The following is a 13,949-nucleotide window of genomic DNA, read 5'->3' as shown; positions in this document are numbered from 1 at the left end:
GGGAGAACCAGCGGGATGTGTGGGCAGATTGGATGTGGGGGTGAGAGGAAGCCAGGGCTCAGAAGGGCTCCCAGGTTTGTGTCTGAGCAACTGGGAGGAAAGAGCTCCACTCACTGGAATGGGAAGACTTGGGAGGAGCAGGGTGGGCACAGAGGGTGGATGTCAGGAGTTTGATTTGGGCCATGCTCAGTTTGACATCCCAGAGAAAATGCCCCCAAACCACTGGAGATGTGAGGCTGTGGGTAGGGGGTCTTGGGGCTGGCAGTGTAGAGGGAATCATCAAGAAACAGATGGGCCTGCACCCCGGGAGGCCCCCTCCAGCAGAGTTAGACATCAGCCTCCCTGCCACACTGTATTGTCTCCCAGAGGCAGGGGCAGCATCTTTTAAATTGATTTCCACAGTATTCAGCATGGCAATTGCACATATTAGGTGCTGAATAATTTTTGGTGAATGAATACATGAGTGAATACAGAGAGAGCTTTCCACAAAATCCCTACACATTTGCATGAGACACTTGGGGTCACAGCAGGTCTTGCCTGATATCCTAAGTAACCTCTGTGGGAGAAGGCTGTAATAAGAGGGGACAAGAGCAATGCCGCCAGAACAGCCAGGTAACTCCCAGGTGAGGGGCTGCGTCAGGTGCCGATGGAACGAGGTGGGTTGGGGCCACGTCAGCAACTTTTCAGTCCTGAGACCCCTTTGGAAAGCAGGTGCATGCGGGAAACAGGCATCAGCCCCGGGCAGAGCCTTGCACTTGCTCTACGATCTTAGGCAAATGGCAAGCGCAACAAACAGCATTTTAGAGTGCCAAGAAACCCAGTCTCATTCTAAGCGCTTTGCATCATTAGCAAATTCACTCCTCACAAACATCCCAAGGAAGCAGGGACTATCATAGTCCCCATTGTACAGACGAGAAAACAGAAGCACCGCAAGGTTAACTATCTCACCCACGGTTGCGTTGCTAGTAAGTGGCAGAGCTGGGGTTTGCAACTGAGCCACCTGCCTGCAGAGTGCATGCTCTGTCATGCAGCAGGGTCTCTAGTCACGGGTTCCCTGGGAACCCTGAGCCTCTGTTTCCTCATCTGCAAAATAGGAATCCCTGTGCCCTCCAACCAGCGCGATGGGCTGAGCGGAAGTCCTTCGGATGTGGCAGGTTTGTGGATCCCAGACATGGCTGATCTCTATCACGGTCATCGAAACAGAGGCCTGGCCTTCAGGTGGCTCCTTGCCTGAGATTCAGTGCGGTATTTGTTTGCCTGTAGACAGAAGCAGCCAAACATGATGAAAGTGATATAAAAAATTGCGAGCAGGATGTTCATACACACCAGAAACCTCCAGCACTTTCTCCTTCCCTTCCTTCCTGGACTAGAAGTTTAAGCTCCACAAACCGAGTGTGTGGAAGGAAAAGAAAAGCAGTCTGTTCCTTTCCCTGAACTCTTAGCATTCAAAGAGGATTGTTTATATCCCCTGGCTAGCTGGAGAGCTTTATAATTTCTTGGGAAAAGCAAAGCATGGTGAGGATATTCCTGGAACAGCCGAGTCTCTAAAAGCAATAGTCAGGGCCCAGCCAAGCTGCCCCTCCTTGCGTGGAGATGAGGCTGTACACGTGGAGGTTTGCATGTGTTGCCGTTCGGGGCTCAAGGAGAAGGGCTTTGACTTGTGTGTGTTTTTTTTTAGGACCCCTACTCTGCCTTCTTTAAAATAGACACTGACAGGGATGGCATAATCAACATGCATGACCTTCACAAATTGCTCGTGCACCTACTGTTTAATCTCAGAGACGACGAATTTGAGCGCTTCCTTGGCCTTCTTGGCTTGAGACTTAGTGTCACTTTAAATTTTCGGGAATTTCGAAATTTGTGTGAGAAGAGATCACTGAAAACAGATGAAGCACCTCAAAGACTCATTAGGTAAGAAGGCAGCACGGTTCCGTGTCTTTGATATATGCCGGCCCGTGCCACTGTGATGTCCGGTATTTCCATGGTGTCCGCAAAGGGATGCCAAGAATGGAGTGATTGTTTTCTTCTTTTTCTTGGTTCAGAAAAAGTCATTCGAGGAATATGCATTCAGTGTAGAACAACCAGAAAATACAGCCCTGGTCTTACCACCTGTGAGCATCATTTTATATTTTGCTGGGTATCATTTCAGTCTTTTTTCATATGCATATACTTACATATGTGTGTGTGACACACTTATATAAATATATGCATATATATGTGTATGTCTTTTTTCATATGCATATACTTATATATTCATATGTATATGAAAAAATGTATATACACACATACATACATATACTTATTTTTCTATGTATTAATCTGGGTTCAAAAATATATGCTTTTTGCTCAGTCCTTTAAAATTGACACTTAGGAGACCTATGAGCACAGCCTATCCTCTGTCCAAGGCTGGGCCCGTCCTCTGCAGGGGCAGGCGGAGGGCTGTGCACGAACTCCACGCAGATAAATCTTTGTCAAGTGAACACAGTAACCTTCTTCGGGAACTGATGCCTCCTACCTCCTCTTCACCTCCAGATGTTAATCTAGGTGATGGATGTGAATTTGGGGAACACAGACCGTCTCGTAATAATTGACAGGCACTGAGAAGCTATCTGTGCCAACTGCCTCAGGGGACGCAAGAACCTCCTCCAGACCCTCCCCGGGCAGTGCTGCCCCCTAGGCCCCTGCCCAGCCTATATGGCCTCACTGCCAGCCAGGAGAATCTCAGTGTCCAGCTGAGCTCCAACTCAGTGTTGTCTCCCAGGAAGCACGTACACTCCTTGAAGGCACAATGGGGCTACCATCCAACCCCATCCAACAGTGGCAGCAGGGGATCGCCTGTCCCCATTGGCTCCCTGCTGAGATCTGCTGAGAGCCGACATGCATGAATGAAGTAGCTAGTCAGCTCCTCCTTGACCAATTATTATTACATGAGTAATTGTGAAATGCTGTGTGCTATGCTAGTACCGAGGTGTGTCTTCTGATGTGATGATACAGCATCATAGTGACACTCACTATGCTGTTTTGCCCCTTGAGGCACTCACAGTCCCCAGGGGTTCTAGACATTTATTGCTTCTACCTAGGCAAGGGCAGCTCCCTGAGAGTGGAGCCCTGGAAGCCACAGCCACTGTGCCAGACTGTTGTGACACTTGGGTAGGCTGCAGAAGGCCCTCTGATCTTGCACACCGATTCTTCCTCCTGAATTCATAGGTTTTATTTTGTCTACACTAAAAAAAATAAATAAAAAAGCAAGCAAGAAAGAAAATGATGATAGCAAAAAGATCATCTAACACGTAAGTTGGACACCTGCTTCCCACGGCTCAGATTCTCAGGAGCTTTAATGTGAGACTTCACTGCCTCACATTTAAACAAACAAACACAATTCTTCCCGAAAAATTCTCTGGAGAAAGTTCATTTTCCATTCTCTGCAGAACGAACATGGAAAATTTCAACCACAAAGTGCAGTTTTCCCATTCAGACGACTCAACCTTAGTACTTGTATGTATACGCTCATTCATCAAATATTTACTAAGGGCCTAGTATATGCTAGACATTGTCACAGAATTAGATAGTACAACAATGAATAAGACCCAGATGCTCCTTTGGAGGGGCTCAGGGTCGAGTATAAGACAGGTACAAAATAGAGGATGACTAAGTGCCACAGGAGCAGGAGGCACCTGTGAGTTGCTCAGGAAAAGGAGGGACATTTGAGCTGGGTCTTGAAGTTTGAGTAAGAGTTTGCCAGGTGCAGGCTAGAGGAAGGGTCATTTCAGGCCAGGGAAGAACATTTGCGAGATCACAGAGGCAGGCGGGGGTGTTGAGCACATTCGGGAAACGAGGAGAGGATGCATGTGTGGGATCCACCTGCATGGTGGGCCTGGTTGGGGAGGAGGCCAGGAGGGCAGGAGGGTAGGCTGTGAAGGACATCACCTTCTATCGGTAGGCAGGGGAGGCGTATGCTATGGAGTGAGGGAGTCACACTGTGCTTTAGAAAGATCTTTCTGTGCCCCAGAGTGGAGTGTGGACACAAAGGAGGAGAGGCTGCAGCCCAGTGAGACCTGGCTTGGTCCCCGGGGTCTGGTGGACCCAAACCAAGGCACTGCTTCAGAAAGCTAAGCCCCCCTTGGCCAGGCGCTGTGGTGTGTTTCCTGAAGACATGTCCTTTAATACCCCAGCAGCCCTGAAAGAAGGCATTCCCAGCTGGCTTCACATATGAAGGAGTGGGGGCTCAGAGAACAGTTGAAGATGTGTCCACAAGGACACAGATAATGAGCAGTGGGGCAGGCATTTGAGCCCAGGAGCTTGTTGGGAGGGGCTACCTCCTCTGCCTGGAAAGCCTGCCCTATTCCACCTCCACCACCACGCAGACCTGGATACCACCCCTTTCTAGAAGCCTTCCTGCCCTCTTGGTTGGGCCCCTCTGCTCTCTGGGTCTTCACTTTCCACCCACATCATAAAACCACAATACTTTGGAAAACGTTGAGAGTTCATAACCTTGCTGAAAAGAGGACACTATCATGTTAGCTTCATAACTGCAAAACATTTTCATTTTAAGATATATAAATACCAAGTAGAATGATTGGTCCAATGACTTATTCCTTTTTTTTCTACTTCTTCAATTCCCTTCCAGTCCTTATTTAAAACACACTTGCCTTGACCATTTATCCACTTACAGCCTGCATGGAGTACATTTTGATGCACAAACGTCCTAAAAGATGAAAGAAAATTCTCATGTGTCCTTTTAGCAAAATTAGATAGTCCATCGCCAAATACTGCATGATCAGCTCCTTCGTGTTGGATGACTAACTGAATGAAAATACCAAATTTCCTTTTCTATCCTTAGAAATATATCATTCAGTCATCAAGCGCTTTGGCTGATGTGATCAATGTCACCATCATCTTTGGAATCTAGAGTGCTGTTCTGTCTCTATATGCCTTTCTCTTCTGAATCATCTCATAATTGTGAAATCTCTTCCTATCTCAGATTTTCTTCCCTTAGCCATTTGGGCATAAAGAAGGAATTCTGAATTTCCAGCTGCATTCAGTGAAATCTAATACAACACCCCAAGCATGGTGTCATTGTCTTCTTTTATACACTCTTGAGAAATACTGTAGAACTTTGGGCACCGCAGCAAGAACACTGAAGGGTGATGTCCTAGTGGTGGTTCATTTCAACAGGTGATTCTATCATTTTGGTTTTGTTGTTCTCTCTCTCTCTCTCTCTCTTTTTAGCAAAGCTGGGAACAGTTGAAGAGTAATAATGAAATATTTGGGATAATATAGTATATTATTTAGGTTAGATATAGTAAGATTAAAATCAACATCACCAAGACCACATAACTTGTCATAGATATATAAGAGGGTTTAATGGATTCAGATGATAATTGCAAAATAGAATGAATTGTTTGTTTGAGACAGAGTTTCGCTCTTGTCACCCAGGCTGGAGTGCAATGGCGCCATCTCGGCTTACTGCAACCTCCGCCTCCTAGGTTCAAGCGATTCTTCTGCCTCAGCCTCCCAAGTAGCTGGAACTACACGCCCGGCTAATTTTTTGTATTTTTAGTAGAGACGGGGTTTCACCTTGTTGGCCAGGCTGGTCTCAAACTCCTGACCTCAGGTGGTCTACCTGCCTTGGCCTCCCAGAATGCTGGGATTACAAGCATGAGTCACTGCACCTGGCCAGAATGAGCTTTATTTTATTAAAAAAATAATAATAATAAATAAAATAAGTAATTTATTTTGGAAGACATCTAAGAATAATAAAAGTCATTAATACCAATCGTGATTTTGGTAACATGGCCCTGTTAACCTCATAAAATGACTTAGGAATATTCCTTTCTCTTCCATTTTCTGTATTGTGTAGAATTGTTATTCTTTCTTAGACATTTGATTGAATTAACCAGTGAAGTCATCAAGTCCTGGAACATCCTTTGTTGGAAGGTTTGTAACTATAAATCCAGTTAATTTAATAGTTATTGGATTATTCAGAGTTTCTATTTCGTCTCAAGTGAGTTTTGCTAATTTGCATCTTTCAAGATGTTGGTCATCAGAGTTGTCAAATTCATGGAATTAATATGGTTCATAATGTTCTTTTATTGTTTTTTAAGTATCTGTGAAGTATTTAGTGAGATTCCTTATTTCATTTATGACTTTCATAGTTGATCTCTTTTCTCCTTTCTTCTTCAGCTCAGCTAAGTCTTCTCACTTTCATAGATCTTTTAAAAAAACTAGCTTTTGTTTTATTGATTTTTCTCTATTTTTCTGATTTCAATTTTATTGATTTTTGGTCTTTATTATTTCCTTCTTTCTGCTTGTTTTGGATTCAGTTTCTCTTTTATATTTCTTAAATTGGAAACCCATAGTTTTTATTTGAGTCCTTTTTTCTCTCATATAAACCATTAATGTAATGTATTTCCCTGTAGGCACTGATGTAGCTGCATTTCACAAATTTGGATATGTTGTAGTTTTTATTTCTATTCATTTCAAATTATTTTCTAATTTCCCTTAAGACTTCCTCTTAGATCCATGGATTGTTTAGAAGTATGTTGTTTAATTTCAAAATATTTGCATAGTGTTCAGGCCAGATGTGGTGGCTCATGCCTGTAATCCCAGCACTTTGGGAGGCTGAGGTGGGCAGATCCCTTAAGATCAGGAGTTCAAGACCAGTCTAGTCAGCATGGCAAAATCCCATCTCTACTAAAGAGACAAAAATAAATAAGCCAGCCAGGTGTGGTGGTGGGTGCCTATAATTTCAGCTACTCGGGAGGCTGAGACAGAAGAATTGCTTGAACCTGGGAGGTGGAGATTGCAGTGAGCTGAGGTTGCACCACTGCACTCCAGCCTGGGTGACAGAGTGAGACTCTGTCTCAAAAAAAAAAAAAAAATGCATAGTGTTTAAATATTGTTCTGTTATTGATTATAATTTAATTCTGTTGTGGTCAGAGAACATATCTTGTGTGATATTAATTCTTTTTAATTAGTTAAGGTTTGTTTTATGACCCTGGATATGGTCTGTCTTGGTAAATATTCTGTGTATACTTGAAAATAATGTGTATTCTGGTGCTGTTGGGTGGAGTGTTCTGTAAATGTCAGATCAAGTTGGTTATTAGTGTTGTTCGGGTCTTCTATATTCTTGATTATTTTCTGTCTCCTTATTCTATTAATTACTAAGAGAGGAGTGTTGAAGTCTCCAGCAATACTTTTGAGTTTGTCTATTTCTTTTTCTAGTACTATTAATTTATGCTTCATGTATTTTAAACTCTGAGAAAAAAATGTGTATTATAATTTCCTAGGTATTTACCACTTCTGTTGCTATTCTTCTCTTTCTGAAGTTCTAAGTTTCTCTCAGCTATCATTCTTCTTCCCCTGAAGAACTTCCTATAGGACATCTTTTAGAGCAGGTCTGTTGGAGACAAATTGTCTTAGTTTTGTTCAATTTATAATATCTTTATTTACTCTTTATTCTTGAAAGATACTTTTGCTGGATATAGAGTTTGGGGTTGACAATTCTTTTGTTCCAGCACTTTAAAAATGTTGTTCCATGGTCTTATGGCCTCCATAATCTGTGGCAAGAAGTATGCAAATATTCCATTTTCTCATATTTAATATGCCATTTTTCCCAGACTTCTTTTCTTCTCTTCTCTTTTCTTCTCTTTTCTTCTCTTTTTTTAACTAGATCTCTCACTCTGTCACCCAGACTGGAGTGCAGCGGTGCGATCACAGCTCACTGCAACCTTGACCTCCCAGGTCCAAGTGATCCACCTCAGCCTCCCAAGTAGCTGCAATCACAGGTGAGCACCATCATGCCTACATTTTGTATTTTTTCTAGAGACAGGGTCTTGTCATGTTGCCCATGCTGGTCTCGAACTCCTGAGTTCAAGCAATCCTCCCATCTCAGGCTCCCAAAGTGCTTGGATCACAGGCATGAGCCACCGTACCAGGCCATTCACACTACTTTAGATATTTTTTTTTAATCTTTAGTTTTTCAGACAATTGAGTATAATTTATGATTTGATTTGTTTGACGGTGGGTTTTTTAGTGGTTTTTGTTTGTTCTTTTTTTTTTTAATCTCTTTTTGGATTTACTGAGCTTCTTAAATCTGTAAATTTATGTTTTATGCCAAATTTGTGGTGTTTTCAGCTATTATTTTTAAAAATACTTTTTCTGTACCCATCTTTTTCTTCTCCTTTTGGTACCTCAATGACATGAAGCTTAGACCTTTTGGTTTTGTATCACAGGTTTTGTATCTCTGAGACTATGTTATTTTTATTTTCTCTTTCATTCAGTTTGAGAGATTTCTATTCATGAGTTTTCAATTTTGCTGACTCCTCTGTCATTCCATTCTGCCGCTGAGCCAATCCAGAATGTCATTTCAGTTACTGTATTTTGGTTATTTCCTTTTTCCTTCTTCTTTCTTTCAAGTTTGTTTGCTCTTACTCCATGAATATAATAGCTGCTTTACAATCTGATAATTTCAACGTCTAGTTCATCTTGGGGTTGGTATCTGTTGTCTTTTACCTTGAGCATTATTGAGATTTTTCTGTTTTTTTATATCACTTTGGACTGTATCCTAGATACTTTAACTGTTTTGTTATGACACTCTGGTTCTGTTAAAATCCTCTGTAGTGTGTTGATTTTTTTTTTTTTTTTGTCATTATTTTAGCAGGCAATCAGCCTAGTTAGTTTTAGACTGCAAGTCCTAACGTGCCTTCTGTGGTTTTAATGTCAATTTTGTTTTCAAAGTCATTGCAGTACTCTTCAGGGAAACCCACGTGTGCACCACCCAGAAGTCAGTCTTAACTACACAGTAATCATGTTCTCAAAGCCTGTTGCTATGCTGCTTGGGGTCAGTTCTACACCTGCACACATCAGAGGTGAACCTGGAACTTCCTGCACAGATGTCCCTTCCTCTAACTCTCTCTTCTCTATGATCTCCCCCACACTCTGTAGCCTCCAAGGGCTACTTTTCTGCATCTTCTGGCTAGAAAATCTTAGGTTTTAGCTTATCTGTGTTGCTATTCATGTCTCATGATAAGGGTCACCTTCAGGGCCCTAGTGAGAGAAAAAAAAAAAAGAGAGAGAGAGAGAAAATTAACATGGATTTCGCAACATTCCTTGAATCACAGGAACCCTTTTTCTCATTTTTTCTAGTTAGAGAAAATTTTAACGTTTTGGCCACTGCTATCATGGGCACCACTACAAAAGTGCAGTCTCAGAATTGGGCTGGGAGAGTAAACAGAGACAAAAACGGGAATTCCTGCCGCTGTCTCCTGAAGAGGCCCTCCATCCTGTCCTAGCTCTTTGGTCAGAAAGTCAGCCTTTCTTTTGGACCTTTTTCTGTTCACATCTGCTGCACAGTTCCAGAATTAGGACTGCTCTTGACTCTTAAGCTGGGAACATGGGAGGAAAGCCCCATGAAACTCATAACTTTGTCATTCTTCAAGTTTTTATTTCTCTTTCCATCAGCCTCTTATTATTTACCTTTTAGTGTCCTCAGATAGTTGCATTTTGTATTCTGTGTAGGATGTTGGGTTGTCGTAAGAAGGAGAGAAAGGGTGAAGTGTGCCTACTCCATCCTAACTGGGACCGGAAGCACCTCCCAAGACCCTGGTACTGCCTGGAGTGTGTTCCCTGAAGTCTTCACGCAGCTGTCAAAGAGCCGCTCCCTGGTCTTCCTGACGAAGTCGCCCCCGCCCCATCATTCTGGGTCCCATGCAGTATCTGAAGTTATCTGAGTCTCTTTCTTTTCTTTTCTTCTTTTCTTTTGTTTTCTATTCTTTTCTTTTCTTTTCTTTTCTTTCTCTTCTCTTCTCTTCTATTCTCTTTTCTCTCTCTCTCTCTCTCTCTTTTCTTTCTTTTTTTTGAGATGGAGTCTTACTCTGTCACCCAGACTGGAGTGCAGTGGCATGATCTCAGCTCACTGCAAACTTCGCCTCCCAGATTCCAGTGATTCTTCTGTCTCAACCTCCCAAGTAGCTGGGATTATAGGCGTGCACCACCATGCCCAGCTAATTTTTGTATTTTTAGTAGAGACAGGGTTTCACCATGTTGGCCAGTCTGGTCTCGAACTCCTGACCTCGTGATCTGCCCACCTCAGCCTCTCAAAGTGCTGGGATTACAGGCATGAGCCACCGCGCCCGGCCGAGTCACTTATTTTTCTTGTGTGTTTGTTGTAAGTTTCTGCATCACAGTGTAAGCTCCTTGGGAATGTGGACTCTGTCCGCATTGCTAGTCATTGTGTCTGCAGGGCCTAGAGCAGCACATAGCGAGTGTTCCTATGAATCTGTGACTGAGGAGCTGGCTGATAGGAAGGAAGGCTGGATCTGACTGATTGTCAAGATTTAACAAGCTGGGCAATAGGAGAGGAATTAAGTAACCACCGGAAAACCTCCTGATCTCTCGAGAGGGACAAGTATGTAAAATGAGAAAGGGGAAAATAGATGGAAAAGCAGTAGGATTCATTGGTTTGCTCATGGATAATTAAGGAAATAATCAAGCCTTATAACCTGGAAAAGAAATCAGGGTGTGGAAAGCAGGGGGCCTAGGGCTGTTTGGATATGCGTTTCGACAGTGAAATCAACTGGGATCCACTGACTTTGCTGAGATACCACATGCCCCTCGCGGGCTCTCTGACAGCACTTTGGGGAGGCTCAGGTGAGTCCTCTGGTGCAGGTGGGATTTAGGAGGAGTCTAAACGTGAAGGCAGAGCAATAGACATCATTAGGACTTACAGTCCTTTTAAGCAAAAATTGTAAAAACGCAACATAATTCCATCAATCTTCCAAAGCCTTACGTGGTCAAGTAGTGAGAGGGGATTGGCTGGTTGAGTTTGGATCCCTTTCCACCCTCGAAATTCCATGATTCTGCAGAGTCCGGTAGGCAGTTGGAGAAAGATGGCACAGAAAAGCAGGTGAGGGTGTAGTACCGGTGGTGCAGACTCATAGGCAAGCAGCGTCAAGGCTGTAGTTGGGGACGCTGGAAGAGATGACCTCTCAGAAGAGAGTGGGGAGAGACAGCACCGTCAAGGGCAGGGGGAGTCAGGTGGAGAAGGAAAATCACAGTGACTGCAGTTTACACTGGCCGGGCACCAGGGTGGGTGTGCACGTGGGCTTTACACGTTTTCCTCCATTCCTGATTTGTTCTAGTGTGTGGAAGGATCCAGGGCATCCCAGCCCCTCCAGCCTCAGCCTTTATTGTGCTTTACTGTGGCCTAGCAGGGACCTGTGAGCACAGGGTCTTTTTTTAAGTGTCCATCCTGTGAGTAAATATGACAGAATTTTGATCCTTTTTATTTATTTTTATTTTTGAGATAGAGTCTCGCACTCTCCCCCAGACTGCAGTGCAATGGCACGATCTCAGCTTACTGCCAACTCCACCTCCCAGGTTCAAGCAATGCTCCTGCCTCAGCCTCCCGAGTAGCTGGGATTACAGGCATGTTTCTACCATGTCCAGCTCATTTTTGTAGTTTTAGTAGAGGCGGGGTTTCACCATGTTGGCCAGGCTGATCTCGAACTCTTGACCTCAAGTCATCCACCCGCCTTGACCTCCCAAAGTGTTGGGATTACAGGCGTGAGCCAGCACGCCCAGCCCTATCTTTAAATCCTACAAGCCTCACCTTGGAAAATGAGCTGAGAAGTTCCCCCAGTGTTTCGCAACCATTTCCTGTAGTCTCCATTATCTCTCCAGCTTGCAAATTCAGAAATAAAAGTTTTTAGCTGTTTTCCTCCCAAGACACTTAATGTTACATTGTGTTTTCCCCCTTCTGAGAATAAATGAGCCCTGTTTGTTTTGTGTGCTGAAAAAACAAAGTTGAATAGCATTTATCTGAAAATGAACAAGGACTTACACAATGTCAGAAGACTTCCCTGGCACGCAGCTGGAGAAATAAGACTGTACTTTAAGAATTAAGTTAAACCAGATGTGAAATAACAGACTTTAATGGTATCCTTGAAACAAACAGGGGGGGATAGGGAAACCCCTTGGGAGATTAATGAACCCATTAAATTTCAACACAGTTATTTATTATTTTTTTTTCTTTTAAGACCAAAACAGAAGGTCGCGGATTCAGAACTAGCTTGTGAACAGGCTCATCAGTATCTTGTTACCAAAGCAAAAAACAGATGGTCAGACTTGTCTAAGGTAAGAAAATGATGATTTCCTTAAAAGGAAAGAAAATCGATTTCAATGTTTCAAGATCACTGGGATGATGAAGCTGTTCAGATCCAGCTGCTAAGATGGGAAAACAATTCTGTATACCCAGTGTGGGGACTCCTGCTATTCTTAAAAGATTTTTTCAAACTAAATTCTCACATTCAAGGTCAGGTGAGGTTTAGAAAGATAAGGAATTGTTGGAGTTACGTGAACAGAAATTCCTGGCATTACCTCAGGCTTGATATGAGTTAAAAATGTATTCGGTTGGTGCAAAAGTCATCACAGTTTTGGCCATTACTTTAACGGAAAAACCACAATTTCTTTTCACCAACCTAATACATGAAAAATATAAGATGCTGTTGTACTTAATTTTATACAATATAAACATAAATTTTAAAGAGCTGTTTCTTCCTGTCTTGCCAAAATTATAGAAGCACATGTATAAGGCAGATACCCTCCATGTGTAATCATGTAAACTGTGATTATGGTATTGAGATGGGGCTGTCTAATCCAACAGGGCCAATGACAGACAGACCTACAGGATAATAGAACTGCACGTGCAAAACCGAGTTTGTCCTGAAATCTAGGCTGTGAGATCACCACTTTATAATGCAACAAGAAGGCAATAGCTTCCCTCTAATAAGTATTTTTTAAACTGCATTATGGAAATATTTTCACATTATTTTGAAAAATATCTCCACTTCGTTTCATTTGGTCATTTTCTTTCTGTGTTTGCTCTTTCTTGGCCTGTGCCCAAAACGAAGGTTTGTCTTTGAAGTGCTGCTGACCTCTTGGGACTGTCTCTACCCAGCCTCCTGTCCCGCTCAGAGTGGACTGTCAGTGCCGTAGACTCCACAGAGTGGACTGTCTGTGCTGTGGCTCTATAGAGTGGACTGTCTGTGCCGCGGGCTCCACAGAGTGGACTGTCTGTGCCGCGGGCTCCACAGAGTGGACTGTCTGTGCCGCGGGCTCCACAGAGTGGACTGTCTGTGCCGCGGGCTCCACAGAGTGGACTGTCTTTGCCGCGGGCTCCACAGAGTGGACTGTCTGTGCCGCGGGCTCCACAGAGTGGACTGTCTGCTGTGGCTCTATAGAGTGGACTGTCTGTGCCGCGGGCTCCACAGAGTGGACTGTCTGTGCCGCGGGCTCCACAGAGTGGACTGTCTGTGCCGCGGGCTCCACAGAGTGGACTGTCTGCTGTGGCTCTATAGAGTGGACTGTCTGTGCCGCGGGCTCCACAGAGTGGACTGGCTGTGCTGTGGGCTCCATAGAGTCGACTGTCTATATTGTGTCCTCTATGGAGTGAACTGTCTGCGCTGGCCCACGCCAACCAATCACACAGACTGGAGCTCTGTGTGGCCCACTTTCAGAGCGGCCCTCTAAGTTCAGGGGTTCAGGGCAGGGTCTGCGCTAGAAACTGCACCTGACCCAGTGAACACCAGCTGAGAAGAAAGCAGGGTGCACTATTTGGCATCATCCTCCACACCTTCTCTACCAACTTCTCTTTAACCTTCCTCTCACTTGGGTCTGACTTAAAAAGAGATGAGACCCTTTGCTCTCCAGCCAGCCTTGTCTCTCAGCTGACCCTAGACTCTCTCTTCCTTCCTCCACACTCCCAGTTGCCAATCTTCTCCTGGTCTCTTTCTTCTCCCGTCCTGCAGTCTGCCCTCTCAGGACGGTCAGACCAGCCTCCTGGCCCTCATCTGCTGCTGCTGCTCTCTGTGGACCCCAGGGACTCCTGAGGGCCAATTCCAGGGCCCTTTCCAGCTTCATCCTTCCCTGCTTGGATTTATTCAGCACAT

General features: G+C 44.0%; 1 protein-coding gene across 11 annotated transcripts in view; it reads left to right on the top strand.

Moving 5' to 3' along the window:
• Window positions 1-13,949, top strand: part of LOC105464318 (EF-hand calcium binding domain 6) — a 308,413-nt gene that overhangs the window by 197,740 nt on the left and 96,724 nt on the right. For all 11 annotated transcript variants that reach the window (XM_011712104.2, XM_011712099.2, XM_011712096.2 and 8 more), the window contains 2 exons: window positions 1,679-1,911; window positions 12,039-12,135. In XM_011712104.2, the coding sequence (XP_011710406.2) occupies window positions 1,679-1,911; window positions 12,039-12,135 (330 nt within the window). The remainder of the gene's footprint in view (window positions 1-1,678; window positions 1,912-12,038; window positions 12,136-13,949) is intronic.

Source organism: Macaca nemestrina, chromosome 15 (assembly GCF_043159975.1).
Source record: "Macaca nemestrina isolate mMacNem1 chromosome 15, mMacNem.hap1, whole genome shotgun sequence".
Lineage (NCBI taxonomy): Eukaryota > Metazoa > Chordata > Mammalia > Primates > Cercopithecidae > Macaca > Macaca nemestrina.
This window is presented reverse-complemented; position numbering and strand designations above follow the sequence as displayed.